This window comes from Monopterus albus, unplaced genomic scaffold (assembly GCF_001952655.1).
Source record: "Monopterus albus unplaced genomic scaffold, M_albus_1.0 scaffold235.1, whole genome shotgun sequence".
Classification (NCBI taxonomy): domain Eukaryota; kingdom Metazoa; phylum Chordata; class Actinopteri; order Synbranchiformes; family Synbranchidae; genus Monopterus; species Monopterus albus.
Window position 1 is genome coordinate 905,387 of NW_018128115.1, and position 16,553 is coordinate 921,939.

Consider the following 16,553-nt stretch of genomic DNA (forward strand, 5'->3'; position numbering starts at 1 on the left):
GAAGTTGAACCAGTCAGCAGGATTCAGTGGAAACTGCAGCTTTGTTCCTCCACAGCGGCCAAGTGGGTCACACTTTTCAAAAACAGCCCAACAGTTTCCATCTCCCTCATTTTTCTACAGATTTGGCCAAAACTCTCCCACATTCACACACACACAACCAGCAGGAAGGACCAAGGAGTCCATCTGCAAAATCACACAAAACCTACAACTGTAGGAGTTGTTCTGCTGACTGACAGGTGTAACGCTGTGTTGTGTGTCCTGTCAGGTTTGGTTAGTGGAGACCTGCCAAGAGACCGCAGGGGAAAACGAGCTGTAAGCTAACTGTGCAACAACCAACAGCAGATGCTAACCTGTATGTGTAACGCTGCACAAGGCCCCTGACACACACAACAAATCCCCTGTTTAGCGTTCACCAGCAGTATGTGAGCATTTACAATCTGAAGATACACATCATCACATACATCATGCTGTAATCACAGTTCAGTCCGTGCTGTCCTTCCATTGTCTCACACCATTTCTCTCCCCTTCCTCCTGACAAGGCCGCCTCTCTCTGATGCTGGGCTGGACCTGAGACCCATGTTGTATTACTGTTTTTGCCTCAGCAATAGGATCCCTCTGAGAGAAGCCGAGCCGCCGCTTCACATGGTGTCAGGTCTCGGCCATATTGAATCTGAATGGGAACGGCAGTGTTGGTTTACGCTGCTTCCTTCAATAGCAGTGGGACAATAGGAGCAGGACAGGGGAGAGGCCCGGGCGAGACAGGCAGAGCATTGAAGAGGGTGAGGATGCATCAGAGAGCAGCGCTGGCTAATGTGAGAGTCTCAGGTTTGGCGTGTGGAGAAAAGGCTCCCGCTGGTAACAGGAGACAGGAAGCTTTGTGGAACGTGCAGCGTCTTTATGCTGCAGAACAAACTGCTGCAGTGTCGGGCTGCGTTCACATCAAGCTCTGCTGACGTCAGCCTGACCCGAGAACAAGTTCACTGAAGTCAAACAGCACAATGTCTAAATGTCAGGATTCAGCTTCGTCAGTAAATGTACGTTTTTATTTAAAAGTGGTGTTTGTATATTACTAGACAGCAACAGTAGTCAGCTGACAGGAAGTGAGAGGACATCCAGCACAGTGCAGGAGTTGGAGTAAGGTTTAAAAGAGAACTTTTATTTATGATTGAACATATTACCTACCTGGCAGGTAGGCTGGCCCAGCACTAGGACAACCTGCCACACAGCCTGTCTCCTCCTGGTTCCTCGATCCTCACTCAACCGGTCCGCCATCTTGAAGAACATCCCAAGACTCTTGTGCCTGATCTGAGGTGCAAGGAGGCTGCTGAAGGAGCCATGAGCAAGGACACACAAAAGAATGCTATGCAGAAGACATGCTCCTTTATCAGAAACCAGTTGGTGACTGGATTCTTCAAATGAAAGATGAAAGGACGCCACATGTCTTTTAAACGTTTTCTCGATTCCTTGAATCTTCTAACCCTAACCCTAACCCTAACGTGGGCGGGACTAAAAGCAGCGACACACCAAGCCAATATCAAATAACTAGCAGTGGTGAGTGTTACATCACCTTCGTCTGGGCCAAAAACGGCCGACTAGCATGTACATGAGGAAATAAAGTCCCCCTACCAGCAGGTGGCGGTATCTGTATTCGAAGACCTCATACTGTGGCTCTATAAAGTGTAAACAAAGCTGCATCTCATCAAGAATATGTCTGATAAGAGGCTGCAAATGGCACTGCCGTTCTCAGCCCTTGGTCTTTTGGTCGTGGGAAAAGAAAGGAGGTCATGGAGGCGAAGACTAAGGAGAAACTGCACTGAATGGGTGAAATCATGGACACTACAGCGACAGGCGGAACCGTTCTCTTCTTTGACTTTGGCTCGCATGGGAAAACCACTGGTGTTGTCACTTAAGCTCCCTGTAGAAAGACGAATTTGGCTTCAACACACCATAAACAGCCCAAACATGAGTTTAAAGGTTTGTCTGCATTTGCAGTGAACCCAGAAGATCCGAGCTCAGTGTCAGGACCATGGAAATGAGCAGAGAAGTGGCAATGACTGCTTCTGCTGCCTTTTCCTGGAATTGTGCTCCATTGTTTAAAGACAAACTTCTGATTGAGCAACCAAAGGTGCAGAGGAGCAGCTGGTCACCCGCTGTCAGGGTGGCAATGGCAGGAAGTCCATCACAAGCACTCACACTGCTGCTTCTCCTCCCAGAGGACTCCGACTCACTGGAAAAGCTTTTTCCTTTTTACTTTTGTTATTTGTTTCAAACAAACCATTCATCCCAAAAACAATGAGATCATCCACTGCTCTGGCTCCAAACAGGAATCCCTGAACAAAGTTGAGCTCCCTCATGTTTGGCAGCAGAGTTGTGTGCAATCGCTGGCGTGTGAAGGATATGATCTGGAGCTTGGTCCTCCGCCTCCCTAAGCATGACATCAGCCGGGCGCAGGAAACCTTTAAAACAGGCCGCAAGGTTGCACAGTCTGGAAACTACTGGGAAAACGTTTAGCTCCGAGCGTTAACCAGGACTGAAAACATCCGCCTGCTGTCTGGGCATCTGTGCTTTTATTTTCCTTTTTGTAAATCTTCTTATGACCATTAGGTCTTTTGGAATCCGTCACAGTAGAATCACACTTTTAAACTGCAAGACGTCTTTTTCAAAAAGAAAACTTCTATACACTCACCGTTTAACGTTTTAAATTAAATCGCAGCAGATATTCAAGAAGAAGAACTACTCGCTATGAAGACTCCCAGGATTATAACGTCTTTGTCAAATGAACTGGGACATGTTCACCTGCAGTTTCCACAGTAAATGTGTCACAGGCACCAACTTTACCTTCAGTGACACTGAGTTTTATGTTTTTGTCAACAAAGCCCACACACACTTTCTCTGCATGTGACTCAGACTTGATGTCTTCACAGAAGTGTGTCTTCCATCAGCAGCACATCTGAAAGCTTCACCTCGGTGCACAGGAGCACGGCCTCCTCTTGTTTTGTGCTGCGAGCCGTCCCTCAGATCCGACACCTGACCCCGTGTCGTTTGTTTATTCAGATTTGTCATGAGTTACTGGTGTCGAAACACTTTACACCCCACCCATCAATTGCCCTCAGCTCCTTTATGGTCCCGCCACCTCTGTCCTATTAATAGCTCACTGCTGAGCCAGTTAAAGGTTAACTCCTGCAGGAACACAGTGACTGATGTGTAGCTGCCTACCCAGCTCCCTGGAAATCTGGTGACACATAAAAACCTTTCCTGGGGCAGGCGTTTACCCATAAGCCTGTGCTGTTGGCCTTGGCATTGGTGTGATAACAGTGTTTACTGCTGATGTCATGCAGTGGGGAGATGGCCTGTCGTCACTGATAGCGGTGGCCTGACAAGCTGCACGAGCACATTTAACATAATGTTGTGATTTCAGTCGGAGACACCTCTGTGACCTTTTCTAGCATCTGCTGATGCTAGTCTTCCTCAAACGTTTTTCTTTTTCCAGAACCTGCCTTCATCGAACACCAGCAGACTGTGGCTGAAGCATCAGGAAGAAGCCTCCGTGGTAGCAGTTGGAAATGCCTTCTGTCAGTGTGGTTTATTCATGGTTAAAATAAAGGATGTCTACTAATGACAGCATTGTACCTGATGAGCCTGTGTGAATGAGATGAAACCATGTTGAAATGTGCCATCTCACTGTGCGCTGTAGATTTGCTGCAGGTTTTCCAGCTCAGTGAGCCGTCTCGTTTCAGCCCTGCATCACTGTGTTGCAGCGTTTCTGGAGAAGGTGCTCGCTGTTCTCTGCTGGCGGATCATTCCTGTTTGTTCTTGGCTCTGTGTGCTCACTGTAGTGGAGGCTTGGCTTGGCGCAGACAGCTGCTGACAGGGTGACTCAAACATTCGCTCTCTGCTCAGCCAAAACAGGAAGTGAGGCAGAGATCAGGCCCAAGGTCGGACACAAGTCAACATGCCTTCCTCCGCCTCAGTTTACACAGTGCTGCGTTCCAACAGGACACAGTACGTTCCAAGCAGAGACCAGGCTCTGCTAAATTAAAACAAAGATGTGATGAACCTGTGCAGGCCAGGGTGCACATGGGCAGTCGGCCGACTGAATCTGAACTAATCTGACCATGTTATTGTTCTGCCATGATGCAGCTTCTCCTCTCAGGGTGGACCCAGTGAACTAGGCTATGGTCCGGACAGGACTGAATCAGCTGCTGCAGAGCACAGGGACAGATACGCACCCGTAACCTCGGCAGCTGCACGCTATAGAGGTGGAGGCAGCTGTAACCGTGGTAACTGTAAACAAAGCCTAAAAATGCTGAGAAGGCAGAAATATTACAAATGCAGGACAAAGTGAGACTGATGAAAAGTGAACTCACGTCTTTAGTTTTGTAACTAAAACTAAAAGAGTGACTAAACTTTGATATTCTAGATTCAAACTAAGTCGTGATCAGGAGCCAGGTATCACTGTCAGTGGCCGATGTGGCTCCTCTGCCAGCTCAGCGGCTGATTGGGCCTCGATCTCACAGTGAAACGCAGCTCGGCGATGAGATCACAGGTTACGTCACCAGATCAACGGCTGAGCTCCTCTGTGCCGTAAGATGACACGGCAGCTTGTCGCCAGCACCATGGTAATCCAGACTGACAGGAAGAGGAAACCCTCCCTCCTCCTCCTCATCTGAACCTGTAAACACTAACCTGTCTCTGTCCACCTCCCTCCTCTCTGTCTCTCTTTTTATAACCAGCGCTGTTCAGTCTGCTGTCCCAACTTACTGACTGTTTGTCTGCACACTGACCTTTCCAGATGTCCTTCACATCCTGACTCCACTATTGCAGATGTTCTGCTAGTGTGGAATGCGAATGCAACGAAAGACACAGCAGAGTTTCTCATTAATCGTCTCCTTCATCTCTTGTTTGACTCAGTCTCAGACTTGTATCAACTCCTGTCTTTACCAGAGACGTTTCGTGCCACACAAATGCATCACAGCTGCTTTCACTGATTTACCACATGGGGCAGGGAATGCATTGCTCTGTTCCCCAGCTGGTCTCCAACTGTGTCCGTCTGCTGTTTGTCGCTGAGCAGGTCATTGTGGACGGCTACAGAAAAGCCCTCGAAACACAGAGACTGAACCAGATAGGAAATGAGCAGCAAAACCAAAAGTAGGAGCTAAAGGGGCTAAAAAGCTCTGAGAACGTTGTGTTGTTGGATTGAACATAAATATAAAAGGTGGAGCCCCGAGTTTAAGCTGCTGTGCTCATGCAGAGCAAATCAAAGTGCTGGTTTCACCTGAAGTCAGGGTATAAGACCAGCAACAGCTTGTGTCATGGACCTGAGGAAAAACACTACAGTGCATTTTCAAGGGTTTTAGATTAAAGGGACAGTCCAACATTTTCAAAAATCCTTGTTAGTAAGTATTTTATGATCAGTTAATCTATTGATTATGTTCTTGATTAATCACTCAGGGAAGAGCAAAGTCCAAGGTGACATCCCTGAATTTCCCGGTTTGTCAAAAACCTGAAGAGATTCAGTATTTTTACTCTAGAAGACGAAGAAAACCAGAAATTGTTCCCAGAATGTGGCACACTTGCAGATTAAATTTCTGTCAATACACTAATCAATTATTCGACTAATCTTTGCAGCTCTAGTTCTGTGTTAATCAGTTATGATAGACCCAGGAGGCGGTTAGCCTAGCTTAACACACAGACTGGAAGCAAGAGGAAACTGCTAGCCTAGCTCCCCAAAACACAAACACTTTCCAAGTCCATTTTCATACAAGTCCAAACATTAATAGATCAGTTCCTCACGACCCTGCCGTGTCACGCAGCGAGTCGACCAGCGACCCCTGGGTCCAGAAGTAACTCTTTTAGACAAAATAACAAACATCTTAGTAAATTCTTACATTGCTTGAAGATCAAAAATGACAGAAATATGAGGTCTGACAGTGAAAAATGGAGGTGGCAGATGCTGAAAGAGCTCAGCCCAGGTTTCATGTGTTTGAGTTTTATTTTGGTAATGTTCAGCAGAGCCGGTTCCCTCCTTCTCTCTCTCTGCCTTCTCCAATTAGAGCGCTGAGTCATGGGGCTGCACAATGGCTGAGCTGTGTAATCACATAACGCCAGCTTATCTGTCTCGCCAAGGGCACCCAGTGTACTCTGACCCACCGTACGCACGTGTGTGTGTGCAGAGATAAGCAGTGTGAGTGCACATCCATTAGGAGGAAGGGAAATGGAGCAAAAAACAGGTTGCAGAGAGCAACAGAGCAGCAGTACGATCAGATCACAATCACAGATCTACACATGTCCGTGCAAAGTCTGTCATCCAGGTCGAAACTCAGAAGAAGGCATCTGGACGTAGTTTTAGGTAGAAGACATTTCACCTCTCATCCAAGAGGCTTCATCAGTTCTACCTGACTGGTGGTGAGCAGGAAGTATTAATCCCACTAGGTGGGGTTTCAGTCCTTGGGTGTCTGGCAGTTAAAATGTAGTTCACGCTGATTTCACATAGATAAGAACAGCGTTTTAACGCCTTAGAATGGCTCTCTTCTTCTATCATATCTCATAACCCTGAGAGTGTCTTTCAGACATCCCTGAAAATATCCAACACGTGTTGCACACACAAGTTACTGTAGCACATTCTGACTACACCTGATAACTTGCTAGCTTGTTTATGTCACCGACTCCAGTCTGATTGCTGACTGTGGACGCTGCTGCATCTGTTTAGAGGACCAGCTTCTTCTGCAGCAGAGTTAAATAAACCTGGATGATGCAGCACAGCTAGCAGGACTGCTTCCTCCAGAATAGGCTATGTTGTTCTCTACGTTCCAACAAAGCTCAGCACTGAGACGGTTTGGTAATAAGTTGCTGGAAGGTGTATTTTGGTCACGTTCTGCTAATTTGTGCATTTATGTTCAGCGCTAGCTGGATATTTTCTCTGATTCTTTACTTGCCCCTTGTGCCAGCTCAGCATCTTGCACCTCTGGCCAGTTGTGCTTGGTGGTATCTGTGTGTAAACACTATGACACTGGTCTCTGAGCAGTGACACCTCAGCCAAATCTGAGGCTGGTGAAGCTCTCTGGGGACATCTCTAGAACGCACACTCGCCTTTTTCTGTGGCTCTTTTCTTTCCATGGGTGAAATCTGGCACGAGTTTGTCAGATCAAATGTGCTGCTTCATGCAGCTGTGCTGAACGCTGCCGTGAGCCTGTTGGATCACATGAATCTTCAAAAGCAACAAACGCCTTCTCATTCTGCCGCCTTCAGGGATGTTTACTGTCTCTAAGCCATCGAGGAGAAACTCCCTCTAATATTCTACCATCCGCTCGGTGGCTTTGAACTTGTGGCGAGCTCAGCGTTTGATGTCAGCAGCCTGGCAGAAGCCTGAACCTGCGGGCTGGCCGTGGTGTGTCGGGACGTTACGCAAGCCGTCATTATTTGCAGCTTCTTGCTCCAGAAAGCTCGGTTGCATCATCGTTGAACTTCGCCGTGTGGCACTGATGTTATTTTTGGCAAAGCAGCATCATGCACCTGAATAGAAAAGGGCTGGTGCTGCACTCAGAGAGGAGAAGAAGGAGGGAGGGGGTGACAGCTACGGTCGCTTCCAGCAGTCAGGCTGGTAAAGACTCCCCTGCTGATGAGTTTAGCAGTTTGTCCCTGTAGATGTTGTTGGAGAGAGTGAAGACTGATGAGGAAGGAAAAGTAAAACCGTCCCAGTTTGGAGTGAGTCTCCTTCGGTGGTGCTGTGACTGCTTTTATAGATGAAGATATTCTTTAAGCCTGAAAAAACAGCCTTTACAGTCACTGTTGGGCTTCATCCCCAGCCTCTTAAATCGTCTGCGGTCTGGAAACATTTCCCTGTCGAGAGGAGCTGGCAAGGCCCCGAGCCGTCTGCCATCATCGTCATGGCGGCTCGTTAACCGGTCCAAATACTGTCGGCTTTTTAAACTTCCTTTCCCTTTTTAAAAACACTTTTTTTTTAAGGGAAATTCCGATTATTTCCCCTCCGGAGACCTGAGCTGGTGTGAAAACACAGGGTAGAGCTGAGGCCCTGTCCTCCCTGTCTGACCCCCCTTCCCCTCATGACCTGGCACCCCCACTCCTGCACACACACATATACAGAATCCCCATCATGGCTGCAGATGTGGCACATCTGGCTCCAGGAGTGAGTCATTATCCTTTGCTCGCTCTGATGTTCTGCTCCCCTTGCTCTCTGCCGCCATGGCAACTGACAAATGTTTGGCAGGAAGCCCTTGGCGTCGTGCCGGGTCGAAGAGCTGCTCAGGGAGAGAGAGGTCTTTTTGTGCATGTGCTGGAAAAACAAAGAGAATAAAAGTGTGTGTGCATGTGTGACAAAAGAGTTATGAGAGTTATAAACCAAAAAAAGTTGGGGGGCCTTGAGTCTGGCCGTGTTCCAGTCTGACCATAAAGTCTGAACCGAGGCCTCTGGCAGAACAAAGCTGTGCGCGACACCACCGCAGCCACCGCTCCTGCTTGGCAGCCGCCACATTTTCCCAGCAGCCCTTGCCTTGGCAGCTGGCCCACCTTTCCCTGCAGGCCTGCAAAGAGGATTAGACCAGAGGGGGAGAAGGGGGGGAGGCAAAGGGAAAAAGAGACCCTTGTTGTTTTTCTCTTGCCTCACTTTGCCCCCAGTGACATCATCGCCAGTCCCATTCCAGATGCAAAGCGTCGAAAAGTGTTTTTCTCTGGGTTTATTTGACTTGGCCATCCATTTTATAAACGGGGTGACGGGGGAGAGTGCGCAAAATGGCGCCTCCTGCAGTGAGCAGTGTCGACAAAGACATTCAAAACAGCAGGTTGGTTTCTGTTTCTTAAGATGCTAAAACCTAGAAACATTCCGCACAAAGCAGACACTGATGTGTTTGGTGGTAAACACAGAGGTGGGGAGCTGAGTCTGACTTCATACCCAGCTGTCTGATCTTATTAGCGTTTGCTGCGTTGGTCTGCAGCCAAGCTAGCGGCTGGAGATGCTAATGTCAGCTTGCCAGGTCACAGTTTCATCCCACACTGCAGCGGTGGTCTACAGGATTGGCCCCCAGACTAGTAGGACTAAATCTGGGTGGGATAGGTGACAAAGCAGTGCCTTCCCCACCCTCATCAGCACCACTGTGGTGCCCCAGAGCATGGCCCAGCCACTACAGTGGAGCTGCTCAGGGGCAGCAGGTCAAGCTGTGGTTGTACTGGGCAGCTCCCAGGTGTGAATCTGATCATGGCTTTCAAACAAAAGATGTGTGGCCTCTCAGTGGAACAAGTAAGAATTTCCATGACATTTTGTTCAGGCACTCGCTGTCCAGAGTGAACGAGTCCACCTGGCTGTGATGCAACTAGCGCCATCAACAGGCCCATGTTTTCAGTTATCCAAGGAAAAATCTCAGAGGACACATCGTAATGATTCTGGTGACCCACGGAGGTATCATCCAGTGCCACGGACAGGCTGACAGTGAGTGAAATACTATAACAGCCACTAAATGCAAGCGTTTAACATACTGGCAGCAGTGATGGATTCATGCAGTGGCTCTGACATCATGTTCAAGTTAGATTCATTTTATTTTAAAGCTCTGACTAGTTTTGTCAGCCCTGCTAAACAGCGCTGACTGAGCACAACCGCTGAACTCTTTGAAATGATAAATAACATCAGAGACATCTGGAAAGGAGCGAGATTCCATCTGACGGGGATGTTTCCAGACAGGAAGGATCGCTGCACTGAGTGGCCTGGCACTCTGAGCAGAGGCTCCAAGCATGTAAATTAGATGGAGATGTGGTAAACAGACTCCTGTTGAACCTGTGCCAACGGTCCTGCAGCTGGAAGACGAGGAGGAGGAGGAGAAAGCAACAGCAGTAAACAGGAAGCAGTTCATTCTGCTAATGTCCTGACTATTAAGTTTTGTGCTGATAAGTGAGCAGATTAAAGTGCATTGCCTCCGCCATCCACAGACAGCTCACATCTTCAGTGGTGGTGGGGGGTCCAGAGGCCGATCTGCAGGAGAGTTTACTGTTAACCGAGCAGGAACCTCCTCAGGAAAACTACAAATCAACAAATACAGCCTAATATATTTTGTTTTTTTAGTAAAGAGTCTCCTCATTCATGATGAGTAGCAGCATCGCTGCCCAGACATTTGAACCAGTATAGTGGTGGGTCCAAACTGAACCATCTCAAGACGTGACGACTGCGGCTCAGACATTCCTATTCTCCCCCAGGATGAGCTGTGATGGGTGCAGATCCTCTGAATTTTCGTAGGGTTCCATCATCAGGTCAGAACAGTCATTGTTAGCATGCTGACATTAGCATTTAGCTCAAACACAGCCTCACAGAGCTGCAGGCCTGCTGAGTGTACTTTAGATTTTCCAGGGGAAAATGTTCTGTTAACAGCTCAAATAGACAGTAAAGAGTAAATACATTCAATTACTCTGGAAACCTAATGACATAATATATAAAATCTTGACCTTCATTAATATTAATATGTCAGAGTTTAAATCAAACAAAGAGTTTCTCTGTTCCATTAGCATCCTCTGTACCACTGGACAGAGAGGGCACAGTCTCCGCCATCGTCTCGTCCTTCACAGTCAGACCTGCTCACGTCTCAGTTTGTCTCGGTGTCCTGCTGGAACAGCACGTGGAGAAACGTACTCCGCTGTCGTAGCTTGAGGCGGACGAGGACAGCGAGGGGACACGCTTAATAACTGAACAAAGAGCTCAGTGGTTTTGGCTTTGATGTGTCCAGACAGGGTTAATTTTTAAGCAGTGTTTGGATGCGGCATCACCGTGCACAGAGCGCAGGCTTTGATGATGTGGAACAGATGATGCATTTGGTGTAAAAAATAAAAACACATTTCTGTTTTATCTTGCCTCAATCAGAGGCAACCACCTGTGGTCCAGATAACCAGGAACAGGACTCAAATTCAAACAGAGAGACAGATTAGCTTCTGGAGCCCCAGTGGGATCGACTCCAAACACCACGTTTAATGAGAAGCCACCTTAAATGATATTTACAAGCTTTTGGAAACGAATGCCGTCTGCCGGTGTGGACTGAGCATTGCTGGGCGCTGGACAGACACATTCAGACAAACAGTGGGTCCAGAGTGAGACGCCTCAAACGTCCTGGCCACCCTGACAAGAAATCTGCTGCTGATATTCAGGGTCCCCAGAGGATGGCTCCTAACCACGTTGGTGTCACCCTTGTCCTTTGCTGTAGCGCCACCATCAGGACAAAACCGGTTCACCAGAAATATTAAAAACTAATGTGTAACATTTACTCCACAGAGGATGAATTGCAGACGCTTCATGAGCTCATTTAGCACCAGCCTCAGGACACACACTATACACAGCACAGCCAAAGATCTGTAGACACCTGACCACTAACCCACATGTGATGGTTCACCGTTTGATCCTGACATCATTAGCATTCATCCTCCTCACTGGAATAAAGGGGCCCAAACAAACAGACGGTAAGCCCCCAGACGTATTAGTAAAGAGTAGGTTGGTGCAGGTAGTTCCCTGGTAGATGTAAACCATCCCTTATACCTGTGAAACTGAAAATATTAATGTTGTCAAATATCCTGTCTCAAAGTCTGCTGAGGTGATCAGAAACTCGATCAGAGCCGAGGGCCTCCGACACGGCGGCCACAGGAGGCGTCACGTTGCCAGAAGGACTCTCAGTAATGTTCTAATGAAGGAGCTGAGGGATATTTTTGGCCACACTCAGCTCGGTGACTGTAAACAGTTAATCAGTCCTGGACTCCTAAGCTGCAGCTTGACCTCGGCGTCACCTCCTAGCTCTCGTTTCCTGGGCTGATTTCCCATTGTGCAGACTTCCTCCCCCCGTGTGAAACTCCTAAGCTGAATAAACTGACTGGGGCGACCCCCGCAGCCATGAGGTCAAGTCTGCAAGTCTCCCATCTGAGAAGACTGGGGGGAGGCTATTTAAAGACCCCGCTGACCAGGCAAAGCACACCTGCCAAAACACGGCTCTGAGAGGAGGGGTCGTCTCTGGGACTGCTGCACTCGCTACGCTTCAGATCAACCAGTTGGTAAAACATTTTGTTGGAGCACGTCTAAAAACCCAAAGATGTGGGCCAGGCCACCTCCCGTCCCCCTGGATCTTTGTGTTTTGACAGTCTTTTAAATCTCGGCTGGACGAATCGTACAGGTGAGATAAACACTGGTCACTGGCCAGTCTCAGACACCACCTACTTTCACTTCGCCACACCCCCGATCATTCACTGAGTAAAATGACTGACACCCCATTAAATGGCTGTTATCAGGTGTTAGCCATGTTTCTGCTCCAGAAGAGGCAAAGCCCACCAGCAGGCCAGATCAGATGAAAACCTTCGATGTGTGTTAGACTGAATTAATCAGAGAGTGTAAAGACAGGAGCGACAGTTACAGCTGCATTGTTTAAACAGTGCCAAAGTCCGTGGAGGCAGGAGGGACGACAAAATATAGGACAGCTGTGTGTCTCCTGTTCCAGACAGTGTTACTTTAGTACATCAGCGCTTTGACTCCAACGTAAACTTAACCAAGTGATGCTTTTGGCTAAACTCTCTGCGTTTATCATTGTAAAAATGATGTGTGATAACAGCCAGGAGATGGAGTAGGGCCTACTCATCCATAATTATGGTTCTGATAACAGCATGACACAATGACATTTGACCCAAAACAAAAACTGTCGGACGCACCCCTCCCCTACCCTGATGTTGGATGATGTCACCCCTGAGTTTCAAAATAAAGGAACAGAAACAGAATAAGATTTTTTTCACATATATTTGGATTCACTTCCAAGTCTCACTAACACATTTGTTTCTTTCTTTAAGGTCAAAATTAAACACAACCCTTGGTTGAAGCGATTTGTTGGTCATAATTTTGTTTGAAAAATGTGTCTTATTATCTCATATTCCTCCGTCGACACGGTGCGTTATTATTTTAGCCTTTTTCTTCTGTGTGTATCGGAATAATATAATAATAATCCTGCTTACTTAAGGATTACGTTTCTTTCCTGTGTCTCAGATTTGTAAGTTACAGCTACATTTCAGTGGTCACTTGCAAAAAAAAAAAAATTTCTCACCACATGTCAAATAATGGGCTATTTACCCTGCTGCTGGAAAAATTGTACTGTGTGTGTGATATGTCCTGGAATTTCCTTGCAGCAAAATTTCAGCTAATAAATTTTCTCTGCTTGTTGATCAGGGAGTGAAATTATGACGAGCTGAAAATGTTAAAATAACACAAGCCGTATGTGTTCTCTGTGCGCTCAAGTGCTGAGTGAGTGATGTGGGAAATGTCATCCAAGCTGTCAGTTCATGTTTGTGTTTCCATTTGGGAAGTGAAATCACATGAAGGATTTCCCCATCCTCTCCAGGCTGTGGGAGGCCGCGACTGGACGCTCAGTCAGCTGACAGGAGATTTACGAGGGGCGAGGGGTGGGGTGGGTTAAATCTGCAGGCTGTAAACAGTCATTTGGTGAAAGGCTTCACAGAGGGTTGAGACGTGATGAAATCCTGATTAGCATCAGCACAGCGAGACACTCTTTGCAGCATAAATGTAAGAACTAAAAATCCAGTGAAAACAGCAACAAGTGAGGAAAACATTTGTCCTGCCTTGTGGTTTTAACTCCTAAACCTTACCACACAGTTTTAGCGTCTAAACCTTACTGCTTTCCTTTAACACCTAGGCCAAACCATGACAGAACATGAAGCAGGAGCACTCTGTAATCATGACAACAAAGCTTTATGGGCTCATAACCTAGTTAACCTCCCAGTAGGTGAGGTAGGGACCTCCCAAGTCATAACTACATTTACGTTTAAGAAGCGATGAGTGAGTGAGAACAACTGAAGAGCTGTCTGGGTGCAACTCAGGCATCACTGACACAAACAGTGGTATCTGAGTGACTTTGTGCCTGTCTGTTGGTACCAGAGGACTACATGTGTGGTAACACGTCTGAAGCCTAAGAACTACATAAACATCTGCCTGGGTGTTTATTCTGTCTGGACAGGACATATTGGATAGGACGTCTGCTTCCAAACAAATCAGACAAAGGTAAAAGGTTTTGCAAGAAAATATGAACAAATCTGACGTGGATGTACGACACCGCCAGTTATGACAATAATTTAAAGGGTTCTGAAGTCGGGTCCAGGAGGACTATTACTGAACGTGGAAAAGGCTGACGCAACGTTAACGACCTGTTTACAACCACTTCACAACAACAAGCAGACGAACACCGTTGGATGGACAAACGTATGCATGGCAGATGTGTGCACACCGTCCGACCAGAACTGTTCTGGCCGAGGACAGACACCGTTAGACCAGTGTCTGCTGGGAGGCCTGAGTAAGAGATGATGCTGCTGACTCACTGCTGGCCAGACACCAACATGATAACGCATCAGCCTGTTGTTTTCCTCTGAATTCCTCCCCTCTCACTTCACAGCACTGCGTTTTTACCTCTGAGACTGTTTTCAGTCAGTGAGCCTGTAAATGACTGTCATTTAAAAAGGACTGTTTTATCATCCCCAAAATAAACAAGTTAAACAAAGAATCTGTTGCTGCTCACGCACAAAACAGTCCATCCTCACCAGAAAGCCACTTTTTGTCTTAAAGGACAACAGACACAACAAATCGACAAACGCTGAGGGTTTAGTCGATGGCACAGTATCTGCAGCGGAGGCAGAGAGAAGCCAGGCTGGTTTATGTTTAATGTGCAGCTTCAGCTCAGCAGTGGTGTGAACAGAGCCAGATTCACAGTCCACCTGGTAACAACAGCTCAATTCTCTGATTGGCTGTTGGCCTGCTGTGCGTGTGCAACATGCCTCTGAGCTGCAGCACCTGTTGCAGAGTTCATGTGTTACACCCCAAAATAACATTTTCACAGATTGTTAAAATGCAGTTTTTATTTTGTCCTGTGCTTTTGATGGGAGCAAAACATGTGATTAAAAAAGAAAGTAAAAGATTCTGGCTCCTAAAATAAAGTGTGCGGTTGCACAACTTTTTGAATTCTTACGTGTGCGCGCGCGCGTACTCTCAGATGAACTCCTGCTCAGGTTTTATTTCCAGTATAAAGGCGCTTTGGGTCCCTGCAGAGCAGAGAGGAGGAGAGACAGGTAGGAGGTCTCACTTGGCCTCCAATTCCTAAAACCACACAGGTGACACCTTCTAACACAGCATGACAAGATTATTTGGAGCAAATTATATTAACAACAGCTCCTGCTCACAATGACCGGAGTAAATGGTTTTTCTTGTTATGGACTAAAATGGACCAAACTGCCCACAAAGAACTTGCAGATGCAGATTTAGTTATGGGGACATGGGCAGACACCCCTGGTAACACAGCACATCGACACAGAACAAAATCCAGAATAGTGGTGACACCTGGGTGACTGGTTTTCTGTCACTTATTTGCACATTTCAGTGATATCCATAGACCATTAGATGCCACGTGAGCCGCTGCTCTCCCTTACAGCGATGTGTCAACACACCGCCATGTTGCACATTGTATTCCATGTATGTGTGTGATGGCTGGAGGCCTATCAACAACTAAGGCTAGACCTACCACTGCAGCTCATGTATAAAAAGTGATATATATATATATAAACATCATCATTATCATTAATATTATCAATATGGTTTTTGTCAGGAATGGGACAACAAAGATGTACCATTGTTTCTTATATTTTAACTATAAGTTGTAGTCCTTTTATTTTCATATTTATTTTCTCTAACTGTTAGTACTGCTCTTGGGTTAGGATTTTAAATTTGGACGTTCTTTCCAGTCTTTAACTTTTATTTGTCTGTTTGCTTGTGTGTCTGTGCATTTTCATACCTTGAGCTACAGGACAAGGTCTCTTCTATTCTATGTACCGTGTCGCGGTCACAGCAAAAGAGAGCAAAGTAATGCCTCACGTGTACACACAGACGATCTTTGTGTGTAATCTTCAGATAAAGATAGACACACTGAGCATGCGCCCGAGGGGTCATCGAAGAATCCAGTAAATAGAATCCCAGGGCACGAGCCGACTGACGACGCTGACGTCACGGCCCTACATTGAGAGCTCGAGTTGAGTTGTAAGCGCGAGCTTAGACGGAGGCGCGCCGAGGCAACGGACACAGCTATGATGAGCTGCTTTCGGTGCGACTCTGCTGCTTTCTGACGGAAACCACGACCACCGATTCTTATTCAGGGTTATTTCTGTTTTTCAGCGACGGGAACAAGCCGACGGACATTTTGGAGAGTTTGTTTTCGCTTCGGGGTTACAACATGTCCTCCCCGGCGATCGCTGCCTCCAGAAGGCAGTCCTGCTATCTGTGCGACTTGCCCCGCATGCCGTGGGCGATGATCTGGGATTTTACCGAGCCGGTGTGCCGCGGATGTGTCAACTACGAGGGGGCCGACCGGATTGAGGTTGTTATCGAGACTGCCCGGCATCTTAAGAGAGCACACGGCTTCCAGGACGGCCGCTCCTCGGGCACGGGGAAGCCCCAGCACGCCGGGAAGGAGATGAATCACTCGTCTGGAGACCCGGGCTCCCGTCCGCCGCAGCCTCTGGACCGCTACCCGACGGCC

The 16,553-nt window shown here is 47.3% G+C and overlaps 1 protein-coding gene across 1 annotated transcript in view; it reads left to right on the top strand.

The window, feature by feature from the left end:
• Positions 1–15,943: 15,943 nt before the first annotated feature.
• irf2bp2b (interferon regulatory factor 2 binding protein 2b) overlaps positions 15,944–16,553 on the top strand; it is a 2,183-nt gene continuing 1,573 nt past the window's right edge. Inside the window, exon 1 of the mRNA XM_020620295.1 lies at positions 15,944–16,550. Within this exon, the coding sequence (XP_020475951.1) occupies positions 16,248–16,550 (303 nt within the window). The 5' untranslated portion in view covers positions 15,944–16,247. The remainder of the gene's footprint in view (positions 16,551–16,553) is intronic.